We start from the raw sequence: 16,974 nt of genomic DNA, 5'->3' as shown, positions 1-16,974 counted from the left end.
CGGGAAAGTTAGTTTTTAATTAATAATTAAAATTTCAGAAAAAGGGACCCCAGGTGCACATTCCCGACCTCTAAGGTATACATGTACCAAATTTGATAGCTGTATGTCAAATGACCTGGCCTGTAGAGCGCCAACACACACACACACACACACACACACATTGAGCTTTATTATAAGTATAGATTATTCAATTTTTAATAATTGTCTGGAGTGTAGAGAAAAGAGTAGCGAGGAGAGAATAAGTATCCGAGGGCTTGATGCATAATATAGCTTTTTCAACTCCCATTTATTATATAACATATTATTCAAATTCTACTCATTGATAGGAGTGTAGAGAAAATAAGGTGTAGAGAAGATAGTAGCATTGAGAGAATAAGTAGCGAATGGATTGATGCATAAAATAGCTTTGCCCCACTATTCTATTCTATTTCACTTTTTCCTCCATAATGAAAATTCCACACTGATTTTTATTCTATTTTTTTTATTTATTTATATTTCATTGCAACGAGAAGATGTATAAATAAATGATATAAATTATTAAAAAGACTTAACTTTTTTAATACCCTAAATCATAGAAAACTATCTAAATTATCTACTCCCATGTGAATACTTAAAAACGTTGAGAAAACAAAAGATATTTTTACAGTGAAATCTACATGAAAACGACTAAAATTTTAAAACAGGAAATCGCATTTAAAGATGTTTTTCCTAAGAACTATAATTGCGCAATAAAAAAACAGGACTTAGAAAAACGAGTTTGAAATTTCTAAAAAATATTGTATTTATCAAAGAAGCATTTACTTTGTTCAATGCTGCGAAAACAAATTTAATTTTTACAGATTTAAGAATTTTAAAATTAACTTACCTTATTTAAAGTATCATAGCTGATATTTCAAGCATAATTTTTGATGCACAAAAACTATTTAGATGAAGGAAAATACAGTAAACAATTTAGACATAATTTTAGTAGATATGTCAATTAGAATTAGTATTTTTATTTATTGTTTAAAAAGTTTTATACTATTAAAGTTATAAAATATTATATTACTGTTTTAATTCAGTACCTAATTTTTCAAAATGTTTTAGTTAATAACTTAAATGTTTATCAAAATTAAATAAATATTTTATTGGCTTATTAAAATCTATATTTTTCCCTTTTGATTATTTTTAATTCTTCTAAAAAATATTATAAGTACTTTTAAAACATCCTATAAGTTCTTCCAGACGAACATTTTTCAAAACTTCAGAAGTTCCTTAAAGTATATAGGGCTGCTTCTACCGTTAAAAAATATTTTAATCGGCATATATAGATTGAGCAATTGATTTGAAGAACATTTTAAGCCCTTCTGAATACAAAATATTGAAATTAGAAGGTTCCTGTCTGTCAATACGGTAGCTCAAAAATGATTTGTTGATTTCTATTAGACAAAGTGTGTCAATATGGTGGTTGGTTCGAGCACTACCTAACACGATAATTACCAGGAATAAAAAGCACCCCCCCCCAAAAAAAAAATGGCAGACTGATTTATCGAGTAGATTTGTATCAAATATGAAACCAAATCCGTGAAGGGGTTGATTATCCCCCTGTCTGTAATTTTGCACGCATGTAAGCTAGTTAACTCTAACACACAATGTATTTAATATATGAAATTTCGTATACAGTTTTGGGATTACAATTGTAAAAATGTGGCAAATCCTGATTCAGTTAGTCGGGGAAAATGGCTCCCAAAATTCCTATTCCGTTTTCTAGTACTTGCCTATAAACCGCATCTAAGAAATCAATCGCCAAAGATCATATATGTTAGTAAGCTCATTCGTCATTGTTGTTATCCAATGGCATGCAGTAAATTTCTTAACTATACTACGAAATACAATTCTCATGCGACGTCTCTGAAAATAAAATCCACAGAACTCGTGGTGTTCACGACTTAGCCCAAGGTCCACAATTTTATGCGGAGTCTAGTAAAGGTGGATAGTACGTTTACTAGTCAGTACGGAATAAAATTTTGGCGAGATATATCCAGCGGCCTTAAGTATTATCAAGTTTTAAGGAATCCCATTTATTACATCACATTCTTTTCATTTTTTTACTCTACCATTTAAGATACATTTATTGCTGCTGTTTCTAATGGCACTTGCCCTGGACAAGCTCGCTGACGAAGTCAGCAATTTCAAGCCGAGGGAGCGTCTCTTGTTTTAATAGCGCCAACTAAGGCCAAGAGTACGTCTTAGCTACTCACGCATCACATTCGCTTACACAACCCCTTTTTACGTGAGAGGCATATTCACAGAGAGAACAGATGAAGAACAACCAAACCCGAATAAGTACTCGAACCTAGGACGCCCAGATCACGGGGAAGACGCGCTACCCTTATGCCAGGACACCGGCTAAAATATATTTTAAAGTATGTATTAAAAATGAGTAAACGATTTCGTGAAAATAATGTATTTATACATATATCTAAGGCATTCTTTTAAAGAAAATTTTGAGGTTAACCTGCGGGAGCAGTCTTTCCAAAACCTTCTCGCATTGAAGTTGATACCCCGAGAAAGTTACCCCTCGACAATAGTTATGAAATATTAACCTTTGGCTTGAATTTAGCATTTTTACAAAATCTATTGTGTTATTCTTGAAGATTTATTTGACAATTAATCCCTGGTGTAAAGTTTACAGTATTCGAAAATCGAATATGTATTTTAGATGCATTTTTCATACCCGATTGAAATCATAATTTGACCCAAAATTAGATTTGTAGTCACTAAATTCCATACCAAATTTGATGTATCTAAATAATCCCGTTTCTTATTTATCGCGTTTACATGTTTCTAAAAGTACAGACTGACAGGCAATCAACTCTTTATTGTATTTGGCTCAAAATTTGATAGATAACTAGATTATAGATGTTAATTCTGTGTACCGAATTTTATCATTTTTGCGCTTTTCGTTTTGTAATTATCGTGTTAATTAAAATTCGAAGAGCCGGATAGACAGATTTCCTCTGAACGGAATTAGCTCACAATTTGATAGAATTTGGTATAAAGGTCGTATACCAAATTCCATCCAACTAGCTGAAAGCGTTTTTGAGTTATCTTTGTCACAAACAGACAGATAGGATTTACATACCATAAAGCTATCCTGTGCCCCCGATGCCTCTAACACTGAGTTATCTGACCAGTTAGATGAGCACAAGATGGAAGAAAGAAAAATTAAAGGAGAAAAGAAAGAAAACAGAAGATAGACAGACGGACATTTTCCCAGAAATGTGTTTTTTGAACTTATGGAAGTTTAAACGGTGGGGATTCCTATAAAACTCGAGTTAAATTTTTTTGAATATTACTATATTTTCTCTGTATTTCTTATACAAGAAAGTAAAAGTGGGTGTTTTTATTTATCATTCAAAAGTATCATTATAATATATTATTCGCTAAAATTATTATAATAATTTTCTTAAATAGTATCATAATAAGACAGTTATAATATATTCTTAAAAGCCATTATTTCTCTCTTTTGATTTGCCATGTTTTGAAGAAACTTTTTCCATGATATTAAGATTCTTAATTATTTTTTTTTTTTTTTGATATTTTACCATCATGCCAATTTTAAAATCTTATTTAAACAGGGAATGTCTTGGTGTACATTTTCAAGACGTTTCTCCGTGCGAAATATCGCTTTCGCAAAGATTGGATACGTCAGAAAACAAACGTTTGGACCTTCGTATCTGATTGACAGATAACAGTTGCGTAGAACGGAAACATATGGTCACTGTTGATTATTGCCAGCTCTGATTTGCCGCTGCTTTTATGCCACAATTCTGATTGCAAGACAGATTTTCGGGCATTTCCGCCGGAAGTGGAGCGTTTGTGACCATAGCTGCAGTGGCGCAACTATTAGATCCACTTATCTAGCCTCAAAGATTGTACAAGTAGCACACAATGAATTATAATAAATGCATATGAATTAAACAAGTAGAGAGAAGGGCATACCAGATGAAACTGTTTTACAGGTTTTTTGAAATGTAGCTTAAAATGTCTACTAAAATATCCCGCGCCCAGTTACTCATTTTTTGATGGCATTTATTCATTTAAGTCTTAAAGTAAGGAGACATCTAAATAAATGTTAATTATTTCTAATTAAACAAGCAAATTTTAAATCAACAATATAATCTCTTCTAAAAATAAAGGAAAATGTGTGTGTGTTGACTTTCTACAAGGCGCATTCTTTGATATAGGGCTATCAGAATTGGTACAACTATGCTTAGGAGGGTTGTAATTTGCATGCCAGTGCGATTTTTTCATAAACGTTAATTGGTATATTAATAAATAAAAAAGTAAATATTATTTATAATCTTTAAATAAATTCTTGAAATTTTATAGCATAAAAATGATTTTAATAAAGTTTAAAAATTCAAAAATTATGTTTTACTAAGATTTAAATTTAGTTTTCTTCGAATACTTTTCTGAACTTTGCCAATAATTAAAAAAGTATGTTTGAATAGTTTTCAACAATAATAACGATATAAATATAACAATATAATAATATGACAATAACAATATAATATATTAGTAAAACATCAATAAACTTCATTTTGCAATGAAATTCAAATTGTTTTCAATATTTTATCAAGTGACTTAACACAAGATTTTCTATTTTTAAAAAATAAAAAAAGAAAGATTTTGTTTAATATTTAACCAATTATTACGATAAATAAAAAGGAAAAGTTAAAGTACCGTGAAAGATAACTTGCAGTTAAAAAATCAATTGCAGTTAAACAGTTGCTTTTTAACACCAGTATGATGTCATGGGACTTGACTCCATTAAGAAGATTTATTTAATATAATTAACAGAAAAGATGTAAGGTTATTAAAATAACAGAATTTTAATGTCTATCACCATTTTAGTTTAAATAATTAGTTTGTTGAAAAAATCCTATACATCAATACGAAAATTTACCAGAAATTAAAGACAATCAATATTTCCTGCGAACCAGAAGATCGCGAAAGATGGCTGGTTTGCAATAAATGAATATAAATTAGGACGACACTTAAAAGCGTAGTAAGCAAACTCAACATAACATTTGTACTTAAAGTAGCCGACTACGTTCGAAGCAATATTTTTTAAAAATTGGATTTTTTAAAAACTATTATGGTTTTTAGATGTATTGTGAATTATAAACACTATATATACAAAAAAATTATTTGGAAATATAATATATTTTGAGAAATAGGAAAATTTGTAGTAAATTTTAATGAAATTTAACCTAAACGGTTAACACTCTACACAAAATTGTAATGCAGCAATCCTATTTTTCTTTGTACACAAGTTATAGAATATAATGATGAATGAGATGAACCAAAATCTAAGAAACATTTTGAGATGCAAAGAAATTATGGATAAAAACGTAAGTATATATACATTTTTTCCATAAATTTACAACTTAATTTTTCTAAAAACACCTATAAATGAAAAAGTATTTCACCAACATAAAACTTTTGGTTCATTTCATTGCCCACAGTATTTAAAACACACGCTGAAATTTTTATGTAAATACCTCTATTAGTTTTTGAGATATCATGTTAACGGTGGAGAATTTTTATGAAAATTAAAGTTTGAGAAAATTGAAGTTAAAGAAATATTTTAGCTAAAAAATTGTTTAAAATTCTCCTGGATGATAGATCAGACCTTTCTTTTCCTAGAAAATACTATTTTGGAAAGAGGAAAGCCTGAACTACAAGAAATAATAATAAAAGAAGAATTCGCCAATGTGGTCGAAAACCAGTGTTTTTAACGTAGTCAGATACCTTAAATATTAAATACATCTTCGGTGCCCAACTGGTTCATCCACTTTAGTAACAATTCAGTTAAATCGATAAAACATGAATTATAAATCGATAAAACATGCATTATAAATCGATAAAACATGCATTATAAATCGATAAAACATGCATTATAAAGAATGCATTATAAAATTATCAAAATATTATTGATTGTTTCAAATTATAGCTAAATTAAAAGTAATTTATAGTAATAACTACCATAATCATTTATAACTAAGAAAATAATATCTGCTAATAATAAAGGGGAAAGTGAATGTACCTGTATGCGTATGTCTGTATATGCTGGCGGTCTACAAAGCAGGTCATTTTAAAATAGAACTGCAAAATTTGAAGCAGATGTCTTTTGGAAAAGCTTAACATGTATTTCGGAATAATTGCTAAAATTTTAATTAGAATTATACTCAATAAAAATCAAGCTGGTGTTTGAAGCTTTTTTCATTAATTCCATCACTAAAACGATTTTTTAATAAAATGTAAAATATTATCTTTTTAATGATTTTCAGTTAATAATCACGCAAATTTTCTTGAATTTCGACAATTTCTAAATTAAATTTTTGCGTAAATTTCAACGAGAACGAAATTGCAACGAATTGTTGCATTGAAATTTAAGCAACAATTAATGATTCATCCCATATTTAATCAGGTGATTTTTTTTCCATTGTTGAAAAAAAAGGATTCTGATTAATATCTACATTGTTTATATCTCGAATAAGAAAGGAAAGTTGCAGTATTATGAATTTGATTTTATTAGAATGGTTGGTATAATATAGAATAAAAACAAATGGGTATTAGTCTATTAAATTAATTTGATCGAAATATTTGTCATTAATTAAAAAAATTCTTTAAGAATCATGAATGTCAAATTATGCATAAGAGATTTGATTGAAAGTAAATGCGACATAAATTCCCGGGGAACCAGCCAGTCGCCAAAGCTTTTATTTCATAATTATTGCATATAAAATGAAATAAAAGAAGATAATATCATATAAAGAAGGATATAAGAATATTTTAAAATTTTTAAACTGGAATTAAAATTTATTCATAAAGGCTAAAATTCATTCTTAAATTTATTGGTAGTAACATTTCGTTTAGTTCGATAAAATTTGAAATGCATTAAGTACTCTAACTGCATTATTATTATTCATTTTGAATTAATTTTAATTAAGAAAAATTCAATTTGTAATCATTATTTAAATTATTTTTAAAAGATAAAGTTAAGATATATAAATCAAACCCATGATTAAATAAATAAATTGTAATATTTGTTTGTAACTGATATAATTTAAAGTGAACTTAATTATAAATAAATTGTACAATAATCTATCTTTTATTTTTTATGATTTATAGAAATTATCTGCCTTAATTAGTGATATCTAAAGTGGCAATTGCTATTGTATTTCTATCAGTTACTATGAAGAAAAAATGTCTTGCAAAAATATTTGCACATTGATAATATTAAACCCAATTAACTGGTATTTTTGAAAGATAAAATATGACATTAAAGATTCAAACCAATAATGTCTTTATACCTAGTAAACTGTAAAATAAACCAAATAAAATTTTCGATTTCATATGTATAAATTCAAAAGAAAATTACAAACATTTTGAAATAATCACCCAAACGTACGATAAAGTTTTAAAATGATTTTTTCGAAAGTAAAGAACAAAAAGTAAATGAAATATTAGTTTTAAGTTAGTAAAATGTAAGCTTCAAATTTCATTAGCTCTAAATAAAATTTAATATTGGTATCTAATATTTTTGACATCTAAATCTAATCTAATATTGAAATAGCTGAAAATAAATATATGTAATTATTTCTGAAATATTGCTTTTCATGATTCGGAATATTTTTACATTTTTTGGGTGATTATTATATAGGTTGTGACAAAAATATATTGGTTACTACAAGTGCTAAAATTCCCCCTCAAGTACATTGTCCATGAGCTCTCAAAAAATTGTATGAGAGATATTATAATAGTTACATTTATTTCACTTAGCAATATAAAAGAAATAGCGATCATCTTTTCTTTCTGAACTTTCAAAGTAATATATTAATCGAGTTATTTTCTATGAAATTAATAAAAATTAATTTCTTCTATAATTGTTTGATAAAGAATAGTTATTTCATTTGTGAGCAGATTCGCAATTTGTAATGCAAATTTTCATTTTTAAGAAAATTTTTGTTACAAAAAGAATTTATTGTTACGTGTAAACCATACGTAACGTCATAAATTGATCAAAACCAATCATTAAAAAAAGAGAAATATATACAAATAGAGACATTTATCATTTGCAGACGATTTTGAAAAGTTTTTCTTAGAATTATTTTAACCTTTTACTTATTCGTTTCTCTTAAATCGAAATAATATCAAATACTGAATTTTTTTTAAATATTTTATTATAAATATTAAATCATAAGAAAAAATAAGAATGAATAAATTTGTCAACATTACTGTATGATTAATTTTATAAACTAAAATCATACATAATAAAAAGTATGCACATAGTTTTTAAAAGCGTTTAAAAAGTTTTTTTTAACTCTGAATAATTCCGAGAAAGAAATGTTGAAATATATTGGGATTCTTTTTCTCAAATAAAGCATTATTTTAATGCTTTAGTGCAGGTTCTGTTTCTCAATGCAAACAACATTCTTAAACAGTCGTATTAAACTCCATTCTTTTGCAAAGTTTGAGTTGAAAATTGAGATAAAACTAACTGCAAGTTAGCAATAAAAATATTCAGAAACTCCATATAGTTTTAAAACATCAAAAATCAAATCCTAGTCATCAAATAAGGGCATTATGAAAACGGCATTTATTATTATATCGATTCATCTTAAAATGTGAAATATACCTGAGATATTTAATTATTTCCAAGAAAATTGAGTCTTTTAAATAAATTGCATCTTTGATTTAATTACAGACTTCAGCTTAAAGAAAATGTTGTAATTCGTGTATGAATCAAGCACATCATTGTATCCGAACGGGTTAAAAAGTAACTATTATCTTTAATTTTTTTTGCGTTATTAGCAAACCGGTTAATGTTTCGAACAACTTGTCTTATTATCATTCATATCAACATGGAAATTATTTAATAACACTTCCTGCTATATTACATTACGAATTTCGCTTGTTTGACCTGACCAGCGTAATAATTACCTCAGCTTGCCTTGAATTTAACGAAATATTTTAATTCTGTCTTCTCCAATTTTAAGTTGTAATATTTTAGATCATCGATATCAGAGATAGAAGATAAAAAAAACTTCTTCAATCAAAATATGTAATCATGTACCTTATATAATTTGACTATAAAATGTCATGTCTTAATTGCATTAATTTTTTAGTTCCATCGTTTTAAAAATTGATTTTATACAAGATTCTTTTTGAGATAAGTATATGAATCTTTTATTTTCAAATTTGAAAAACAATAAATTGATATAATCTTGTATAGTCAAGCAAATGATCATGCATGTAATAGATAATTTTCTTTACTGCCTCAATTCAAATGTTTTCTTTTAATTCTATTTTTTACAAAATACAATCCATGCGGCAAAATTCTATCTTGAAGCTTCAAATTTTAAGCCATACTTAAAACTATTGTTGTTAAATATTAAAATTAAAACGGAATCAAAATCTCATAACGACAACGCATGCGATCACGTGACTATTTACATCACCATTTATCTTATCCAAAATTTAATCGAATTTTCAATTTAATTTATTTCAAAATGTGTTTTTTAGAATATATTCCTCTTTTAAATGGAAAATTTTAAGAGGTTATTTAAACTTTTGATGTCAAATATTTCAAATCATCTCATTGTAAAACCTCATGTTATGAAAGTAAGTAATAAATTTTCATATAAATATCACTTTTCATACGTGCCTTAAATTTCACTGAAGTTTCATGCCTTAAAATTTCAGAATTTAAAAATAATTTTAAACTTTTGGTGTCAGATATTTTAAGTCAACTACTTGATAAATCTCATATTGCCAAATCAAACGATCTCGGCCCAAATAGATAATTTTGTTATCATATCACTCATCCTAAATTTAATTTAATTTTTAGTTCTATTATGATGACAGAAGAGGTTTTTAGAAATGGATATCTTATTTTGGAACTTCATATTTTGAAATTTAAAATTTTATTTTAAAGATTTCGAATTGACTAGTTGTTCGAACAATTTTATATAATCAAAATAAGAAATCTCAACTGAAGTAGATGATTTTCTTACCATTTCATTACTCCTGAATTCACTGGAGTTTTTAATATATTCTTTAAAAGGCATTTTTAAGTAAATAATTCTTTCTTAAAACTTCACATTTTAAAAATGAATTTAAAATTATTTTTCTCTCAGATATTTGAAATGAACAAGTTTCCGAATTCTCATACTGTCAAAACAAGCTATCATGCATCAAGTTGATCATTTTCTTGTCATCTACGAACGATCTGTTTAGCGAAGTCTATTAATGTTACTTTAATTGCGTTGACCTCATTCTTATCAAATGATCTAAACGATTAAATTCTCATTTAACCACTTTCAATCCAAATCTCGATCTAAAGACAATCATTTCGCCGTTTTCTGACCAACTCGGTTGATTACAAACTTGCTTCGTGTAAACCAACTAATTTCCGTCGCAATTCTGAAGAATTAATTCCTTATGTTTATCGTTTCGCTTTTAATTTTTTTCTGTAGTTTAAAATTTTACTACTTAAAAACGCTTAATTTACTTTTAATAAACAATAAAGCAAGAAATTTCGAAAAATAAAATAACTTAAATGCGAGGTAATATGCAGATTTTTATAACATAGAAGCCCAGAAACGCAGAATTTAAGTTAAATTCTTTTATTAATTCATAAATAGAATAGTGTTTATACTTAATGTACTTACATATACTTAATGTATCTTTTAATAAATAGTTGCATTAAAATAGCAAAAATATTCCTTATATGGCAACATAAAAATATACAATTTTAATAGTATTTTAGATATTTTCGCAATAATTCAATTGAACAGTAAAAGTGTTATTTTATGTTATTTTAATTGTTAAATTTTCTTTTGTAATTGATTCCTACATCGATGCGATATTTTTCCCATAAATTTTCAGAGTTAAATATTTTGCATTTTTTTTCTAAAACAATGGATTTTTCAAAATTCTATAATACAAATGTATTTTGTACATTTCCATTCTTTTATAAATCAAAATGCCTGATAAATTTCAGTTAAAATTTTTTACGATTGTTTTTTAATCGTCTGGTTTTAGTAAATTAAATCGTTCGCACACTGGGTGAAATGTCTCTACAAGGATTAAACGGGAGGAATATGACAAAAGTTAAATGTGTTACATGTTTAGTTTTATAAAAAAATATTTGACATATGATCTATATAAAGTAGTAAATTTTAGTATGAAAAGTCTGATAAAAATTTAAAAATATGAATAAAAGTCTGAAAAATTATTTTTATAAAGTTGACAATTGGCTAAAACTTTCTCAATATGTGAGAGTTGATTAAAATTAAACCAATACTATATTGTTTTCAAACCTATACAATATAATTTTGTTACATTTTGGTTAGTGAAAGCTACTATTTCTAGAAGTTTAAAGAATATACAATAAATTTTCATTATTGTCTTAAAATGTTGCGAAAATGGTCCACAAAAAATTATCATGTAAAAAATTTCGAAATGTTCATTTCTCTCAGAATAAAATAAACAGTTTATCTAAATAATTTAACGAATTATTTTGAATCTGTTTTTGCTATTCTGTTAAAGCTTTCAATAATTCCATTGGAATAATAATCACTAATAAAAATTTATCGAGAAAAAATAAAAGGAATATATAGCTACTGATTTGTAATTTTTTTTTCCGGATTTGTGAATGTGAGTGTTTTTTTCAAATAAATATTTTTTCAATGAAAACAACAATTTCGAGCAACCAGATTTTTATATGAATCCAGATACAACTAAACTATATAAATTTAGACTCCTTAGTCGTGTAATCGCCAATTTTATAAGCATTCAAAATATCCCTAATTTCAAAAAGCTTAATTTAAATCTTCTACAAAAAAAAAAAAATGCTTGTATTACAATATTTTTCCTTTATTAACAAAGTTCAGTCTTAAAAAACTCAGATGCATGCTGGTAATCATGATAAAATTTGAAGGTCTACTTGTGCATAAAATAAAACAGTCATAAAAGATTTTAATTCTCATTCAACGGCTATTAAAAGAAATTCTTTAATGGAATGATATTCGCTAGTGAAACTGGACTTTTTGAAACTGGACTACTTTGCATGAAATAAAGAACTTAAGAAAAATCTAAAACTGCGAGAATCATTAATAATTTCTTTTTCATGTTTCCAGAAAAGAACATTTTAGAAATTCTTTCAACAAAAACTCTTATTGACAATTCTAGAAGTATGGTCAAAACATCAATTTTTTAGTTTATCAAAATGTAATAATAGATAAAAATATACAACAAGTATCTTAAGTAAAGTAGATTTGATCATATATCGGCAGTTAATGTCTAGCATTTGTAGCAAATTTATCTTTTTATGCAAAACTGAATTGCAATTTCCATTTAAGAAAAAATGAAATGAAATAAATAGCATTCCCGATTTTAACAAAATCATCTATTTTTCTCTTTTGATATTTGAATTCCCGATTGTCGATTCAAATAATAAATGTCTTTAAATGTTCTGGTTAAAAATAATAAAACAATTAAATGAAAAAAATATTTTTAAAATAAAATTTTCTTGTTTTTTTTAAAAATGTTTTTAAATACAAAATTAAATTTAATAATGAGTATGCATATCCTCTTTTTAAGAATGACACAAAGTTTTTAATCGTATAGATTGCCTTCGAAAGAAACTTTAATTGGTTGTTTTCGAATTTTATAAATATTGTTCCAGCGGGTTGTTTCTACAAACCAAACAATTTCATTCAAATAACTTTTCTTATTTTTTTTAGCCCTCTTATATTACATATACTTATATATCTCATAAACTTTAATTTCTCACTTTTAATTCCAGTTTAACAACTCGTATTCTAAAAACACTTAATTTTTATTTTCTGAGAAACGAGTAATTTCGAAAAAAAGAAAAAAAAATTCTAAATCTCCTAGAGCGCATTAGATAACAACACTAACTTGGCGCTTTCAATTCAAGTTTTACGATTCATTTAGTAACTTCATACAGATTTTTTTTTTTTTTTGTCATATATCACCAAGAATTTCAAGATGATAAATCTGTAATATTTGAAAGCATTTATGGAATAGAAAAATTATTTAAGATTATTTTCCTGTATGTAGAAATCAATTATTATATAAAACATATTAGACTACTTAAATTTCTTTCAGCTTCTCACAATGAATAAATCAAACTAAAATTTAAAATAAAATTCTTAAGGTTGTTGAGCGGAACGAAATGCAGATAAAATTACACAAAAAAAACTATAATTGGTTGCTTACCATATCGTATATATGTTATTTAATTTAAATTTGAATAGAAAATAATTGTATTAAATAAATTTTAAGATTCTTTAAATAATTGGCATATATTTTTTAGCAAAGTCTAGCTTCCAGGATACTTTTATCGTCTGATATTTTTAGTCATTTTATCATCTTCAATAACGGTTTCATTATTCTTTATAAATATAATTATATAAAAATTTTATCTGTAATATTTATTTTCACTCACAATTATTGCATTTTTAGCATTAAAATATAAATATTAAAAATTTACATTTTCAAATATTTTGCACTTTAATATACCAAACTGCAACAAAGCATAAGATGTAGCGGTAGATTATTCTAATAGTTTTACACTAATATTTTTAGAACATATTTTAGAATATTTAGAAATACATTAAACGTAATAAATATCATAAATAATGTTTTCCCTCAACAAAATTCAAGAAAGTTCATTTATATTTAAATGATTTCTAAACGGAACTTCCCGAACGAAATAAAAACGATTATATGCTTGAAGGATAGGGGGGAAAAATCAAAAATATTTTTGTCTTCATTTTAGCGTCATAGCAATATAAAGACTTCGCTCCAACTTTTTATTACTTTAAAAAGATTTCACGATTTTTTTTTCTTCATATAAACACTTATGAGCTCCGATAACCTGGAAATCATAGCTTAGTTGTTTTGCATAAAAATTATTATTGGTTATTGCTGGCTATAAAATATAATTGTAAAAGGGAGAATTCATTTTGTTTCGAAAGTATTTGAATTTGCTCTCAAATGTTTTAAATAAGTACAAATTAGAATTCCCCTATAGGAATAATTAGTAACAGTGTTAATATTTCGTTAGTAGATGAAGTTAATGCATATCAAACGAACTTATTTAGAAATATTATAAGATCACTCTAAAAATTTATATCTCTTTTGTAACAGAAAACAAAAAATTAATGAGTGCTTTAGTTACATTTCTTCATCAAGAAAATTAGCATATAAATGCAATTATTATTTAAAAACTGAACTTGTAAACAAACAAATATGTGATTTAAAAAAAAATACTTTTTTTTCAAACATTTATGTTAATATGAACACTTATTGCTAGTCGTAAAAAAGGACAAACTTTACTGAAATGAAGAACTTCAAAAATTCTTTCAAATGTTCTTTTTACATCCAAAAAATCGTACTTGCATTCGCTGCCTTCATCAAAATACTATTTCAATTAACATTCCCTTAAACTTATCTTAGTAAAAATAATTATCTCAAGGAACCCTTCATCTTAATTAAATTGTGGTATTAAGCATGTAAATAAGAAAAAATAATTCGTTTTATAATAAATCAAAAGGATAAAATTTGATATAAATCGTAAACAACAAAATTTTTCTTCTTAATTTTTTTTATGATTTATATTTCAAATTTCAACATGTAATATCAATTCTGAAATTGATGTTGATATTTTTAATTCTCGTACAGAAATACAGTCACAAAGGAAATAAAAACTCGTAGAATTGTTAAAAAAAATAGTTCCATTATTAAAGTAATAAAAAATTTTAAAACAAACAAAGGATTGAGTTTTGAATTGCATGCATGTTTATAACGAAATTCGAATAGATAATTCCAATTTTTAAAAAGAAAAAACATAATTAAATAACGGAAAACAAAAATGAATAATTATACTTATTATGCAAACAACGTATTATTCTGAGTTAATGTTGTTTCTGATATTTCCATTCACAACGCAACTGGAGTTATTTAGCAATCGAAAACGACCCTTCAAGAAACCAGACACCCAAACATCAAAAACAAGCGATACCTTTCAACAAACGATTCTATTTTCGAACACAAGAGTGCATGAAAACCCAAGCACATGTCACATTTCCATCCACGCGCCACCAGCCGGCGAAGTCCCAAGACCACGCCGCCAAACCACCGGCAGCGAACGGCGTGAAAATTCACACTCCCTGCTGGGCTGCACGTCAGCATTTGTCAACTTGGACACAAAAGTCCAATTCACATGTCAAAAGACGGTCTAATAAACATCTAGTACGCTGACGTGAAACCGTTACTCACGTTTTTGCAGATTTCACATTCTTTTCTGTTGTTCGTACTACAGGATGAATAAGAGGATGTTTTCTCGTGTTGTTTACTTATTTATTATTCCCAGAAAACATAAGGCAATAGATATCTAAAATGTCATAAACTGGTATGTATGTAGACGGTTATGTACGCAGTCGGTATTTGAGTTTTATTATTTAATGATTCTGTATATTATTCTTAAAGAAATTCATATAATGTTAATTTATTTATCTCTTTTTAAATAAATATAAATAAGCCGTCACATATGATAGAATTTAATTTTTGAAGGTAGAAAATGAGTAATATATAAAAAAAGAAAGGAACACTGATTTAAAAATTATCGCCTCATCAAAATCAAATTTAATTAATTCCTTGTCAAAGATGCTTCAATTTCAAGCATCCGTTGTTTATTTGTTTACCTCTTCTTCCGGTTAAAGCATCACAAATAGAAAGTCCGGCGAAAAAAAAAATTACCCTCTCACAAAACAAATCGTATATTATAATTCCATTAACGTTACTACCATTTATAGATTTTAAACTCAATAACTTTTCAATCCGATGAATAACATTTATATCCCTGCGTTGTTTATTTGTTTACCCAAACCACTGATAAACAAGCAAAAATCTCCACACATATATATAGACTCATAAAAAACGAGTATTTACTCGCATTTGAGAGGTTTCGGGTTGAACTGCTTCCTTCTCGGCATGCAATTGCCTGTTTACAAGTCACTGTTTATTTGTTTACCTCTTTTTCCGGTTAAAACATCACAAATAGAAAGTTCGACAGAAAAAAGTTACCCTCTCGCAAAAAAAATTATATATTATAATTTCTCAAAAGTTACCACCTATTTAAAGGTTTTAAAATCAATCACTTTACATCCGATAACCATCAATTCAATCCATGCGTTGTTTATTTGTTTGTTTACCCAAATCCCCGTTAAACAATCAAAAAATCTCCACACATATATAGCCTCATAAAAAAAACGAGCATTTACTCACGTTTGAGAGGTTTCGGATTGGACTGCTTCCTTCTCGACATGTAGTTGCCTGTTTACGAGTCACTGTTTATTTGTTTACCCCCGGTCTCCGTCGAGGGAGCAATGTGATGATATGCGCCTACAATAAACACTTTTTGAATGTGAGCGCTACACGCGTCCGACGCATCTCGGCCTTTCTTTGCATCTCACCGTGCTGGCGGTTCGGCCCCTTTTTCCCAGCAGGGTTGCCGACTGGTGGGAAGGGAGAATATTTTGTCGCCAACTTTTCTCCTTCCCATCGCTGGGTTTCATCACGGAGACGACGATGAAAAGGAAGGGGAGAGGGGGGTGCTGGAAGAAAAGAAATAAACTTGCATTTAGTAACGGATCGGGTAGGGTAAATTTTCTGTTCTCGTTCGAGTCGGTCTCTTTGTTTTTATATATAATCTCTAACACCTATCGTAACTTATTTAGGCACCTTGTTAAGCATGGTTTCAAAATAGTTGTGATTTCTTGGTATGCCATTTCAGAAAGTTTTGAATAATATTTTAATTCTAAAATAAAAAGTCATTTTTTTGCGATCCATCATCAGAAATATGGAATCAATTTGCGATCCATCATCAGA

General features: G+C 27.2%; 1 protein-coding gene across 1 annotated transcript in view; it reads right to left on the bottom strand.

Annotated features, from left to right (window-relative positions):
• The window catches only part of LOC129972869 (zinc finger protein ush-like), a 263,779-nt gene extending 247,242 nt beyond the window's left edge, over positions 1–16,537 (bottom strand). The window contains exon 1 of the mRNA XM_056087170.1: positions 16,372–16,537. Coding sequence (XP_055943145.1) covers positions 16,372–16,411 — 40 coding nt within the window. The 5' untranslated portion in view covers positions 16,412–16,537. The remainder of the gene's footprint in view (positions 1–16,371) is intronic.
• Positions 16,538–16,974: the final 437 nt, after the last annotated feature.

This window comes from Argiope bruennichi, chromosome 6 (assembly GCF_947563725.1).
Source record: "Argiope bruennichi chromosome 6, qqArgBrue1.1, whole genome shotgun sequence".
Taxonomy (NCBI): domain Eukaryota; kingdom Metazoa; phylum Arthropoda; class Arachnida; order Araneae; family Araneidae; genus Argiope; species Argiope bruennichi.
Note: the sequence above shows the minus strand (reverse complement) of the source record. Positions and strands in the feature narration are given on the sequence as shown.